Below are 14,303 nucleotides of genomic sequence, written 5' to 3'. Positions count from 1 at the left end.
CTGTAACACTCAATTCTTTGCTGGGTTAAAAAAGAAAGAAAGAAAGCTCCAATCTAGAGCCCAGGACATCTAGTTGCAGGCTCTCCAGCTTGCAGCTCAATCCATGGTGAAGCCTCTCTGGCTCTCGGCATTTTTTCATAGTATACACTTTGATGGTGTGTGCATAAGAGGAAAACGCAAAGATAAGAAAATCTGGTGTGGTGGTATAGTCCTATAGCCGGTGCTTGGGAGGATGTGAAGGATATCCAATCCAAGGCCAGGCAAGGCTACGTAGTGAGATTCTGGCTTTGGGAAAAAAAAAAAAAGAACAGGCTAATGATACAGCTCAGCATTGTCATGAGTCCTTAACACACCAACATCTTCCATTTGAAATTGGAGGTAAAGAGAAGAAAGATACACTTAGCCTTTTCATACTAAAAGAGGTGATTTTCTCTGCAGGATTATTCTATTTGTAAGGGTTGTAATGATAGTCACTGGTACTGCAAGTCTCAACTTGACTGAATCATGAAGAATTCAGATATTTGGTTGAGCATTAGCTCTCCATGTTATGCAGTAAGAACAAAGCAGACTGCATTCTCCATGTGGGTGAACAGTGACTGTGTAGGCAGCTACCACTGTTGTCTTTAGCTTCACTACTGAGCTGAAATGTGGGCCTTCTGCTTTCAGTATGGGCCTTACCCAATGGCCCTGGCATTCCAGATTCGCAGGACTTGAATTTCAAGTTTGGAACCACATGGCTGGCTGTGGGCGTTTGTATAAGAATGACCCCCACATGATTATATATTTAAATGCTTGGTTCCCAGTTGGTGGAACTAGTTTTGAAAAGTTAGGAAGTGTGGGCTTGTTGGACAATGTGCATCACTTAGATCCCTCTCTATGCCTCTACTGACCTCCTCACCAGTGAAAACTGTGGTAAGTACAGCAGCATAATTCATCTGTATAGCCATAGAATTTATTATATTCAAGTATGCAAGTATTTTAGAGGAAAAAAAGATTAACCATTAAAAAGCTAGACAAGTCCTCATTTAGGTTTATTTATCAAGAGAACATTTTAAATAGTCTTAAGCTGGGCATGGTAGTACAAGCCTTTAAGGCCAGCATTCAATAGACAGGTGGATCTCTGTGAGTTCCTGGCTAGCCTGGTCTACACAGTGAGACCCTGACTCAAAAAAAGTAGGGAAGGGGAGGAGAGTTAAAATATCCACAGACATCTTCACTCTAAAGCACCCACTACCTCAATTACCTTCAAGGTCATGTCATCTGAACAGGAGGCCAGGAGATTGCCAGTTGGGTCCCATTTGATAGCATTTACTTCATTCTAAAATCAACAATAAATATTTATATTTTGATCTTGTAGAACAGGCTATTTGATATTTAATATACACACTTAAAAACTATTTTGAAACATTACTTGCTAAAAATAGCCATTTATAGGAGGGAAAAGCCATCTTACCGTGTGTCCCTGGAATGTTTTGATAGGTCTGTCTTGTCCTAATTTACAGACATGAATGCACATATCTGTACTACACGATGCAAAGGTGTTGTTGCTCTGCCAGTCAACATCCAGTGCTGGGGCTGGAAAGAAACACAGACTGGGTTTGCATTGTACACATGTATCACCCAGGAGCTTGAGCTCTGAATTGTGGTTCAATATTACACATCCTACGCAGTACTTAAATATTTTACTTTCTACCTTTCCACCTATTTGTTTGTTTGCTTGTTTATGCATTGGTATTTTGCCTGCACGTATGTCTTTGTAAGCTGCCATGTGGGTGTGAGGAATTAAACCTATGTCCTCTGGAAGAACAGCTGGAACTCTTATCCACTGAGCCATCTTTCCAGCCCCTTCTTTACACTTTTTAAGATATAAATCAATAAATAGCTAACTACCTAAGTATTAAAAAAACAAGTAACTTTCACTGTGCAGTGATCACTGTGCAGGATGATCTATGTTGTAAACTGGAAGACTATGTCTTAGCTTCTCTTTTGTATAACAAAAAAATCTGGTTAACTTTTTATTTCTATTTCATTTACCTGTGCATGTGTAATCGACAGGAAGCTTTGGTTCTACCACTGCTATAGTTTTAAGCCAAACAAACTGCTGAGCCTACTAGCATGTGGCCCCTTCATCTGAGCCTGGGGCTAACACTCCACCTCCAAACTCACTTAGCATTTGCTGATGCTCCTACGACCAAGAAGAAAGCTGCAGGCTCGAAGAATGCTACAAACTACAAGTCAGATAAATAATGAGTGAGAGCCATTCCCATTACCAACTACACTGCATATAATTGACAAATACATTTTCTTCAAAGTAATTCTTATAAAATTCCTTAAAAAAAAAAATCAAATGGCTGAACATGGTGACACAGGCTGCAATCCCAGCACTTGGGGAGGCAGAGGCAGATGGATCTCTGTGACTTCAAGGTCAGCCTGATCTACAAAGAGAGTCCAGGACAGCCAAGGACACAGAAAAACCCTGTCTCAAAAAAAACAAAACAAACAAACAAACAAACAAACAAAATCAAATGAAATCTTAAAATTCTTAAATTTAAAATCTCGAAAAAGCCCCAAAAATTGGCTAGGATTTAGTATGTAGCCTGATTTTTAGCTCAAAGAGGACTACACATTTCTTTCCCCCCCACCCCCTCCTACCCCACCCCCCACCCCGTAATTAGTCTCACAGACCAATGCAAGGGTAGCAAGTGACTGGGCTAAGTGTGAACACACGAGGAACTGTCTTCACACTCAGTCAGCTGTACTGAACAGATTTTCAGTGGGGAAGTAATAGGACATTTAGACTTAGCCACAGTATGACACAATTCTTATGTTCTACAAAAACTAGGAAAAGCTACTTTTCAAACCATGATATGTCTGTCAACTCGACTAAGAGACAAAAAGAAACAGGAAAGAAAAGGATGTTTCCTCATTTGCTTTTCATGGACATTTCTTAAACTTATCACTTCACTCTCACATTTGACTAGATATGACTTCTAGGTGGATGCAACCTGCGTCAGACAGTGGCTGTGGCCACCCTGGTCAGCAGCATGTGACTGTTGGCAAATATTTGGTGCACCCACTGTATAGCCAATCAGTCCTGGTCTCTTCAATCTGCCCTCTGATTCACCGAGGCCATGAGGATAACTCTCACTAGCTGTCTTTTCCAGGATCTTGTACTTCCTAGTCCTGAGCATGCTTCACGGCGGGACCAGAAGCCCATGACCATTAGGAGGTGATACACTGTGCCTGCTACTGGCTTGGTCTGTGTTTCCTAATGTCCCTGCTGTTACTAGGCAGTCTCTTCCCAGTGTTTCAGGGTTCCCACTAGACTGGCAGCACCTTCCATCTCTCTGATGTCTTTCTTGAAGTTGCTCTTCTCTGGGAGACCTCACTGCCCCTCATGTTCCTTCTTCCCAACACTGCTATAATGATATCCTTCTGCTGAAGTCCTTTTCTTGGATTCCCAAGTATAGACTGTCTTCCTGACATAATCTTGAGTGAGTAAACATTACAATATTAAGAAGTCAAAAATAAAAGAATAGGAGGCTGGAATTTTTAATTCTTTTAGAAAATAGATAATTATACAAAAAAAAGTATGAAGGCCAGATATCTGACATGACCTCTGAGAGCCGAGTGATCTGCAAATGTGAAAGGAGACTGACAAAGAGCAATCCACACTAATATAGACATACCTTGGGTTCATGGAAAAAAGAAAATTGTGTAACTAAGAACTTCAGCTAGGAATGCTGAACTGTGTGCTATGATGAAAGTACCTGCAGTGTGCTTGGTTCTGAAACCACACAGACCAGGCAACCCAGGGAAACAGGGAATAGTCACTCCTTGGACAGGCCAAGGCAGTATACATCTTAAGGACTACAGACCTAACCAAAATGTACCCAATTCGTGAAAGTTCTTTTTATTATTATGAACACATTACTACACATTTAGAGGATCTAAGAAAGGTTAAGTCATTTTGATATAACATTTTAAAACTTTTAGAGCTAACATGAAAAATTTTCTCCTATTCTGATTTATTTTCCTCAATCCACATAGATTCAATAAGTTTTGCAATGAATAAACCTATTGAAGAAAAGGTTATTAGTATTGTTCTTCTTAATTTTTTCTTTGACAATTCCCTGGCGTTTTTAATAGCCTTACTGAGATGTAATTCGCTCATTTTAGAAGTGTCTCAGTCAGTAGTGTTCAGACTATTTCATTATTCTTAAAATTTGTGACCAAATACATTGTGGTAGTTGAATAAGACGACCCCCATAGGCTCAAATGTTTGACTGTTTAGTCACTAGGAAGTGGAACTCTTCCAAAGGATTAGAAGTATTAGGAGATCTGGCCTTGTTGGAGAAAGTGTGTCACCCGGGGTGCACTCTGAGGTGTCAAAAGGAAATGCCAGTCCCTGTCTCTCTCTTGGCCTATGGGTCAGAGTATAGCTCTAAGCTACTTCTCCCTGCTCGCCTGCTACCATGATTTCTATCATGATAATAGACTAAACTTCTGAAACTGTAAGCAAAGATGTAATTAAATGCTTTATTTTTTTAAGTGTTGCCTTGGTCACGGTGTCTCTTTGCACCAAGAGAACAGTAACTAAGACATACAACAAATTTTAACTAGTTACAAATATATTAATTTTTGTATTTGTATAAATAATTTTTATATTAAAATAAAAATTTTAACATAAAATTTACTAACTTTTATGCAACTATCTCTTTATTTCTATAACTCCCTGAATACTACAATCACTAAACACTAATCCCTCATCCTGATACCTGACTGCAGTTCCAGGTAACCTCTAATTTGCCTTTCAGGAACAGTTAGGATGGAGAGATGGCTCAGTAGGTATAGGTGCATGTGACAAAAGCCTAAGGATCTGAGTTCTGCTCCCACAACCCATATGAGCCATGTGTGGCCATGCCTATGTTGAATCGGTGCCTCCATCACTTCATTGAGGGCAGATTCAGAAAAACTCCTGGAGCTTGCTCACCGCCAGTGAACTCCAAGTTCAGTGTGAGACCCTGTCTCAACGGAATAACGTTGAACAGTTGGACAGAGGCAATACCACCTAATATCCTCCTCTGACCTCTGTACGAGCAGGAAGAGGACAAGGAAGGTAGAGATTCAAAATAATACCAATGTAATCAGAAAGTTATTGAGGGGAATGGAAAGCATACATATGAAAAATAGAGGCTACATGGAGAAGGAAGAAAGGAAGGAAGGAAGGAAGGAAGGAAGGAAGGAAGGAAGGAAGGAAGGAACTGGGTATTTTCCAAAGTTGGAAGACTTCAGTATCTCTCAAAAACAGATGATCCAACAGACTGAAAGGCAGTCTGGTAGTTTAGTAAAAGCTAAAAAACACTAACCTTAACACTAAATGCTAGGTTAGCACAACTTGACCTAACCGATGTTTATAAAAACAGTGAAACCAAATAAGCAATCAGTATTCGAGAGACCTCTGGAAAAGCCCCAAATACTTAGAAATCAAGCAACATAATGTAAAGAGTTCACTGATTTAAAAACAAAAACAAAACAAATGTAATCAACAAGTTATTTTGAGGGGAATACAAAGCACACATACGAAAAATATAGGCTACATGGAGCAAGCCAAAATTTCAGCACTCAGGTTAAGGCAGGATTATCTCAAGCTATATTGTGACAATCTGTCTTAAAAATAAATAATAAGGATCAACTAAGGAGTACACTAACTATTATGGAATATACCCAATTGGATGTGGAACACATGTCTGTAGCCTAGGAATATCCTGAGTCTAATATCAGTAAAGACTGCATACTGAGTGCCTGTTTTGAAAATAAAAAATAAAAAGCAAAGATAAGCCACAAATGAAGAGAAAATTGTTTGCTTTATACATAACAAGTGACTTGTGTGAATGAAATATAAATAACAAAAGCGGAAGTGGGAGATAGCTTAGTAGATGAATTCCCTGTTATGCAAGAAGCGTGCAGATGAGTTTGGATGTCCAGAACCTACACAAGAAGACAGAAATGATAATGTGACCTGCAATTCTAGCACTGGGGAGGTGAGGACAGAATGGCCTCCAAAGCTTGTTGGCCAGCAAGTGTAGTTAAAACAATGAGACCTTGCCTCAAAAAATAATGTGCATAGTGATAGGAGAAGACCTTTGACACCCTGATATCAACCATTTGGCCTCCATATACACCTGCCCCCTGCCCCCATTTTAGTTTCTTAGGGGAAAAAAAAGGTCAAATTAGTAAGATACCATCACAAAACAATCAAATTGGCTACAATTAAAAGTATGGTCATAATCTAAGGTCTGGAAAGGAATACAGAGACTAGACTGTCTACTGCTGAAGAGAATAAATTGCTTTATAAAGTAATTTCAGTTTCTTAGCGATGCAGTCTTTTTACTACTAGTTATTCTAAGAAATGAAAATGCATGCTCATTTAAAGACTTTTGAATGCTTATAGTTGTTTTATCTGTAATAAGCCCAAACAGAAAACACCAATTTACTTCAACAGTAGACAAACACACTGTATAGACCACCCAAAGAGACCTTGCCAGCAGCAAAAGGTACTGAATGTGTTTGTTATGACACAGAAGAATAATTATGCAGAATAAAGAGACTAGAATCCTCCAAATAAACTATACCTGTGACCATGTATGTCCAACATGAACTAATCTTTGGTAACAGAGATTACTGTGGTTGCCTAGAGAATGACATCACAGAGGGACAGGAGGAAGCCTGTGGTAACAGGTGCACCTGTAGGTAAGTACACCCAGCCCATTATATTGTAACTATTTCTCTGCAGAGCTTTGTTAAAACACCAATTTCTTGTTTTAAAAAAATTCTGTTCCCTCCAATCCTCCCTCTCCAACCAGTAAATCTCCTTTCTATCAGATTCTTGTTCCTTGTCTTTTGGTTCCTATCTAAAAGGGTACCACATCCCTTAGTCCAGTATCTCCGAACACACCCGTGTACATGCACAAACAAATGGACAGCAGCTTGTCCTATTCCTCAGCAAGCTCTGGTCAGAAGTCTGAGAGACACCTCAAATTGGTGTTACCTTTTACACTGTGATAAAGCATGCATACACCAGCCCCACATACCATTTTAACTTTATGTCACTCCCAGGAAGTATGAGGAAACATGTGGTACTAGCCAGAGAGCAAGGATAATTCTACCTGGGGAAGGACTAGAACCCAAGGTGAAATGGAAGTAGAATAGGTAGGTAAACAGGGAGAGCTGTATAAATAAACGCATATCAGTGTTATAGGCTCTGGTAGTTCAGTGTCTGGTGCTTAGCACAATGCCTGCAAACTCCTACTTGGAATCTAATGAAAAGGCATTTTGTTCCTAGTTGGTTTGTTTAGTCACAGCTGCACTTCTGGCTCTTGGTCTCTGGCGGCTCGTTACTAGAGACATGAGGATGATAACCACAGCCTCCTGCTCAGCTCCCAGCATAGAACCTCAGAACACAAGTCTCAAAGCAGCAGCTATTGTCAGGCAATGCTAAAACTACGACCCTGATAGTTTCACTGCTATCAAGAAATTCACTGAGAAGCCAGGTATAACTGTGCACATCTATCTACAATCCCAGTACTCTGGAGTCAAGAAAGAGAAAAGCAGAATGCTGTGAGTCTGCAGCCAACCTGGGACACAAAGCAAGATATTGTTCCTTCTTGACTTCTCAAACAGCAGAGCTGGTCAGTGAGAACAGATGCAGCGGTCCAGGCTGAAGGCAGTGAGGACACTGAGCTACATGCCAAGACCATGCTGGACCTCACACAGGAAGACACCCACAAAAGACACCAAGGACACCTATCTTTTACTTCACAAACACAGGACGGATGACCCAGACACACCAAACTAAAATGCACAAAATGCCAATATGTAAACCTGTAACAATTTAATTTATCCCCACAGAAGTCATTTCTCTTATCCTTCCAATAAATAAATATCAAGACCCCTTATTTACATATAGTGAAAATGAGGCTAAAAAGGTTACATTATCTGAGAGCATAGCAAGTGGAGAAAGGACACTTGCTGCCAGACCTTCCAATTCTACAGCACCATCCCTAACTGCAAACACCACCTGAGTGCTTTCTTTATGGTACATTTCACAAAAAATCTGCTGATCTTTGAAAAGCACTATCCAAAAGCTATGGAACTGGTACAAGAATGCTGTATGACACTAAAGGTCCTGAATGAATTCCATGACATCACACTCTAATGAGAGAAAGAGACATGCGAGACAGCTGCCATGTGTCACCAAGATTTACCTGAGTGGAAAGGAAACTGCTGCTTGGCTTCACCAGTGTGTGCATCCCAAATGATGGTGGTCTGAGATTAAAAGGAGAAGAAGAATTTATTTTTCTGAAGTTAAACAGTATGCAAATACAATAATGGATGCTTAACTGTATTAAGGCAGAATGAAACTTTAGAGTGGATTTTATCTTCAATGTTTTTATCCCTCATGGCACAAGGCCACCTACACTCAGCTCAGGAGACATAATCACGATGCAGTATACCTTTTCTGTGGGCATTTCCCACAACCTTACTCCCAATAACAATTATTGTTTGTCAACCAAATACCTTGTATTGTATTAGACTGCTTAATGGACATCACTGCAATGGTGCACTTAATGAGTTTTTACAGATCTGGAGTTATAAGACAGTAAGTTCTTGTTACAGTGAAATCTCGTTTGAAATACTGAAAGACTGTAATTGTTTTGAAGCTCACATTGAACCCCCCTCCAAAGAAAAGCTATTTACATTTTTGATACCACTTAAAACAGGTCCTAAAACTGCCTATGAAAGTGACAGGTACTGTCTCTCACTCTCCTTTCCCAATTCTTTCATCTCTCTTTTAAAGCTAGTCACTAAAATAAGGCTAAGCCAGATTATGTCCCCTCCTCTGATACCACAAAACTGATGAATAAACCTTTCCTTTGCTGGATGGAAATAGTCTTAAACCCTTGATTATTTAGGGAGGTGTAGTAGCAAGGAGGAGGGGAAGGAGGGCTGAAGGAGAGAGAAGCCAATTCCAACAAGTTTCTATTCACATCCTGGAGCTAGCAAGGTATTGTGGTTCAATTAAGCACAAGAGGATATGGGGGGCCATGGAGTCACTCCACAGCCACAGTTGCCACTGAGATAAACTGGGAAAGCACAAAGTGCCTAATGACAACATTTCATTAGGTTCAAATCCCAGAAAAAATGAGTAGTCATAATTAGCATATAGGCAGTCCCACTCGCTACCTCTCAGGGGCCTAGCAACCTCTGAGGTCATCATCTACTGCTTGTATGCTGAGTAAGAAGGGCCTGCCAGCCATCTGTGTGCTCTGTTGTGGGTGTCCCCAGTCCTTTGCCACAATAAATCTCCTTTATGCCAGATCTATTACATGGCACACTCATCATTACTTTAATAGTCATATCAACAAAAAGTATGAGTAGATTCAGGAAATCTTGCAGAAAATATTAAAAATTATTTCTATTATTGTCACAAATTCATACTTGTATGAATTGAAGTGTGTTTAAGTGATTAGCAAGAAAGAAAAACAATTACTTTCAAATATATTCCTTACAGAACTTATCTGAATGTTCGTTTACCTTATCTACGCCAGCACTCAAGATGAAATTTCCTTTCTTATTCCATTTTAATGCAAATATAGGGCCTTTATGCTGTCCCAAGGTACTGGCAAGATTACCTAAGTTAAAAAATGAAATCTTTAAAATTACTTCAAACTCTATAAACTATAATTTGTAAACATCAATAAACTTAGAAAAATATGTACCATCTTTAGTCCATATTCTGGCAAATCCATCATATGACCCAGTTGCTAGAAGTGTACCTTCACTCTGTCAGAGAAATACATTTTGTTTGTTACACAACCCCAAAATGCCATTTCATTACTACACACATGCTTCCTGTGGAAGTCCCAGGCACAAAGACCCTTCTATGTGTGGGAATGCCAACAAAGGCCAACAAAACACCCTTCCCTGATGAAGCTAGTGTTCTCTGAAAGGCTCATACCAAATTTGAGCACTAGGAGTAAGCGCTGTGAAGCAGGACTGACTGACAGTGGCCTCTGTACAACATTTTCACAGATGCCCATGAATAAGAATGGGGCAGGTAGCAGAATAGGGAGACATAAAAATGATACTATGAGAATGTTTTTATAAGAAGTAAAAAGCAAAATCTTCCAAAATGCTTTTTAATTCTGATTAGGACTTTAGGAACATAGAGCCAGGTTGAAGGTAAAAACAGGTTCTACTTTCCAGATTGTATGTCAAGTCCTCAAATATCCTCATTTACAGACCACTTAAGCAAGTAAAGAGAACTCACATTCCAATCTAGGGAGGTGACATCCTTGTTACTGGGAACGTCCTGCCCTCCTTCCCGTATGCAGTGTCTAAGCACCAGCTGCGTGGGGCCACTCGTGCTATTCTCACTTAGGTTCCATATTCTTGCTGTGGAGTCTCCAGACCTTCAAAGTGCAAACATTGGCTTAGTCCTCATGATATTTGCAAGCATTCCAGAATCTAAGCCACACATTTACCATCTGAGTGAGAAGTGGACTACCAGGCATAAACATTTCTAATATTTTTCTTATTCTACATTTTAGAGCTTCTACCAAGTAATTCTAAAATTACTTCACAAAAAATACAAATTTACTAAGGCAAAATATCCACAAGCAACCAACAAAAGTGCCTGGAAAGTGACATATACACGCAATACATAGCAGTCCATTCTTAATGGCCACTGTGAAGCTGGGCGTGGTGAAGCAGGCTTATAATCCAAGGACTCAGGAGAAGCAACAATTCAAAGCTAAACAGTAAATCCAACATCTAGACATCACTTTGAGAAACCTACCCTGATGCCAAGAGATCACTGACAGGGTTCCAGGCACAGATGAAAACTTCGGATTCATGGCCCCGTAGCACAACTGCTTTATTGGGAGGGATTTCAACATCCCCATCTACTTCCATCATGTCAGTGTGATTATCTGCATCATGAGAAATAACAGTCTTTGTCAGAAGGTAAGCACATTTCTAGCAAGTATGACTGTACTAGAATAAAAAGTGTGAGTATTTATATATACAGAATATGTATATGGAAGTGGTAAGGGAGTAAAAAAGGTTATACCTCAGCATGGCTAAATTAAAGTCTGTATCAATACTATTCTGAGTTTCTGCCAGTAGGGGTTGCTGATATCATTCATATAATATAAGCCATCTTTATTCCTCAGTGTCAGAGCCTTACTGTACATTTGAAACAGAGAATATCACAAATTTTACTTAGAAATAAAATACAGATGCAAACTTCACTAAGAGTAGAAAAAGCATTCACATACAGTGAATTTAAGCTTTTTGGAACCTTAGGTATAAAATCTGAACTCTGTGATGCAAGTTAGTAGTAGAGGCAAACCCTGGGTATGATGTCAGCTCTAAGGAAGGGGCAGCATTCTAGTAAATCAACATTATTTTCTCAGTCTCTGAACAGTCTCAGCTCACTTGCGATGCTGTGTGCTCCATTCTCCTCCCCGTTTGCTGTGTTCTCTCCATTTTTTGTAGATCCTTGTTGGTTCGCAGCTGCAGCAGCGGCTGCAGCTGCATGCTGCTGTGCAAGCTTGTCTCTATAGGCTTGTTGTCTTGTTTGGACTACATCAGGCATGACAGCATCTATCAGGGACAGAGACTCTATGGGTCGACCATCAAATAAGGTGCCATCCTGAGGTTAGAAAAATGGGAAAGAAAATTGAGATATAGCCTTGAGGGCAACATGCATTCCACTAACAAAATGAAGAGCTTCATTCTGAGGAAAACCTAGTAAATATCTGAATGTGTGCAAGAAAGCGGGAAGGGAAAAAGATAACACGGGTGTGAGGCAGAGGTAAACAGCCATCTACTCATCACTTACGTCCTGCTAAACTCTGCACAAAGACAAATGTAAAAAGAGGCCACTCATAAAAGCTTTAACAGATAACAAAATGCAAATACATAAAATTCAGGTAAAGAAAGCAGTTTGTAAAAAAAAATCCACTGATATGAGTAAGTCATACAACAAGGAGGCAGTGCCTCCATCAGTACTCTGCATCCATACAACAAGGAGGCAGTGCCCCCATCAGTACTCTGCATCCATACAACAAGGAGGCAGTGCCTCCATCAGTACTCTGCATCCATACAACAAGGAGGCAGTGCCCCCATCAGTACTCTGCATCCATACAACAAGGAGGCAGTGCCCCCATCAGTACTCTACATCCATACAACAAGGAGGCAGTGCCCCCATCAGTACTCTGCATCCATACAACAAGGAGGCAGTGCCTCCATCAGTACTCTGCATCCATACAACAAGGAGGCAGTGCCTCCCAGTACTCTGCATCCATACAACAAGGAGGCAGTGCCTCCATCAATACTCTGCATCCATACAACAAGGAGGCAGTGCCTCCATCAATACTCTGCATCCAGGTCTTGGAATTAAAAAACACACCTGTGATGAACTAAGGCAGATCTTTTCCTTGTTGGTTTTCTCTAAACATTACAGGATAACTCTAACATTCCAGGATAATTACACCATAAAGGAGCTCTAGATGTGTATGATATACAAACTTGCCATTTGGTGCAAGTGAAAAACACCTGTAGACAGTGCTAACTGTGGGGATGTGGGATCTGTCCTTGAGTGTACCAACAGCAGACTGGACTGCTTTAAATAGCTAAATTCTCATTTACTTTGGAGGGGGTGGGGTGGGAGAGGAGTGTGCTCACCTGTCAAGTGAAAATAAAGGGAAGCCGTCAACACGTTTGGAGTACTGGCCATACCCTAAACTTTGTAGCTACAGAAAAGCTCTGCAGACTTTTCAAAAGGAACACACAGTGCACACTTACTAGTGCTTTGAAAGCCGTAAGATCCTAGTAACAGTACTGGAGGTTCCCAGTATTGACCCATAAATGGTCTAGAACTGAATGAGTTTGGCTGTGCTACAAAGCTGATTTATACACCCAGTAAGATGGTAATTTGCCTCAGGCACCAGTAGCATGCCAACACCCAAAACAAATAACTACTCACACATGAACCTCGGACACAAAGCTCTAAGCATCAAAGCTGGCATCAATTATAAAAAATTGGCTTCCAAAATCAGGGTACATGAAACTAACAATGGCTAGCTCCTTGCTGTTTCTAAGTACTTCTCAGTACTATACAACAAAATTATTTCCTGGGGGGGGGGGGGGGGGAGGAGAGAGAAAGAAAGAGACAGAGACAGAGACAGAGACAAAGACAGACAGACAGACAGAAAGAGATTGCCCATTGTATAGAACTCCATGTGGCACAGTGGGTACAACCTGACTAGTACATTATGAAAAATAATCTGAATCCAGTGAAGTAAAGGTCAGATACTGAATAAACAAACACATTTAAGCATCAGAATCACGTGCCTTACCTCATTTATACTAACTTCTGCCTCTACATACTGTAGGCCTTTCTGGATGATAGAGATCAATGCAGCAGGTGGGACGAGGGCACCATTTATATTGGACTGACTTATATGGCTCTCTATACCAAAGGTAAACGCGGAATGAGAAAATCCTAAAAACAAAAGAAAAAGTGTGAGAACTTATTTTCCTAGTAACAGCACATTAAATTACAAACAGGAAAAAATGTTATACTTGTTTCTAATTATGTACCATCATTTGAAATTGTTAATGGACAACTAAAGTAAAATACGATATTAAATACAAGAAATATTTAAAAAAGAAACATGTCAGCTTTTTATTTTCTTTTGCTCGTGACTCAATGTACTTCTCATAATTACCTGATTTCTACTGGGTTACATGGCATCAATTTTTCTAAAGAACAATAGCACCACTTTCCTCAAGAAAATGCAGCAAATGTAAAAACTGAAAAGCTTTGAGAAACACATCTCAACTGCATCCTGAGACAAACTGAAATCAAGATTTATGTGACAGGTCAGATTTAGAGACAAACTATAAAACACCTTCAATGTTTTGTGGCTTTATAAAAAGAGTTAGGAAATAAAATGCAAACTATAAAACAACAGAAACAAAACAAGATGACCCCAGCCTTGGGCTGGAGATGTAGCTCTGTCAGTAGTGCTGGCCCAGCATGCATAGGAGTCCTGGGCTTAGCACTGATCACTGTCTGCAATGGTGCACACCTGTACTCCCAGCATTCAGAAGGTAGAGGCTGGAAGACCTGAGTTCAAGATTATCTTTGGCCATATAGAGACGAACCTGGGCTGCATGAGACTGTTTCCCAAAAAAGTAGAAAGCCAAACTGTAACATTTAATTCATACTT

The 14,303-nt window shown here is 40.0% G+C and overlaps 1 protein-coding gene across 5 annotated transcripts in view; it reads right to left on the bottom strand.

Moving 5' to 3' along the window:
• The window catches only part of TBL1XR1 (TBL1X/Y related 1), a 152,832-nt gene that overhangs the window by 10,463 nt on the left and 128,066 nt on the right, over window positions 1-14,303 (bottom strand). For all 5 annotated transcript variants that reach the window (XM_084769786.1, XM_084769783.1, XM_084769785.1 and 2 more), the window contains 9 exons: window positions 13,428-13,573; window positions 11,503-11,719; window positions 10,862-10,994; window positions 10,334-10,475; window positions 9,783-9,846; window positions 9,598-9,695; window positions 8,268-8,328; window positions 1,454-1,575; window positions 1,244-1,318 (listed from right to left, as the gene is read on the bottom strand). In XM_084769786.1, the coding sequence (XP_084625912.1) occupies window positions 1,244-1,318; window positions 1,454-1,575; window positions 8,268-8,328; window positions 9,598-9,695; window positions 9,783-9,846; window positions 10,334-10,475; window positions 10,862-10,994; window positions 11,503-11,719; window positions 13,428-13,573 (1,058 nt within the window). The remainder of the gene's footprint in view (window positions 1-1,243; window positions 1,319-1,453; window positions 1,576-8,267; window positions 8,329-9,597; window positions 9,696-9,782; window positions 9,847-10,333; window positions 10,476-10,861; window positions 10,995-11,502; window positions 11,720-13,427; window positions 13,574-14,303) is intronic.

The sequence above is a fragment of the Acomys minous genome, assembly GCF_964271855.1.
Source record: "Acomys minous genome assembly, chromosome: 19".
In the NCBI taxonomy this organism is placed as follows: Eukaryota; Metazoa; Chordata; class Mammalia; order Rodentia; family Muridae; genus Acomys; species Acomys minous.
The sequence above is the reverse complement of the archived record's forward strand: the minus strand, read 5'-3'. Positions and strand labels throughout refer to the sequence as shown.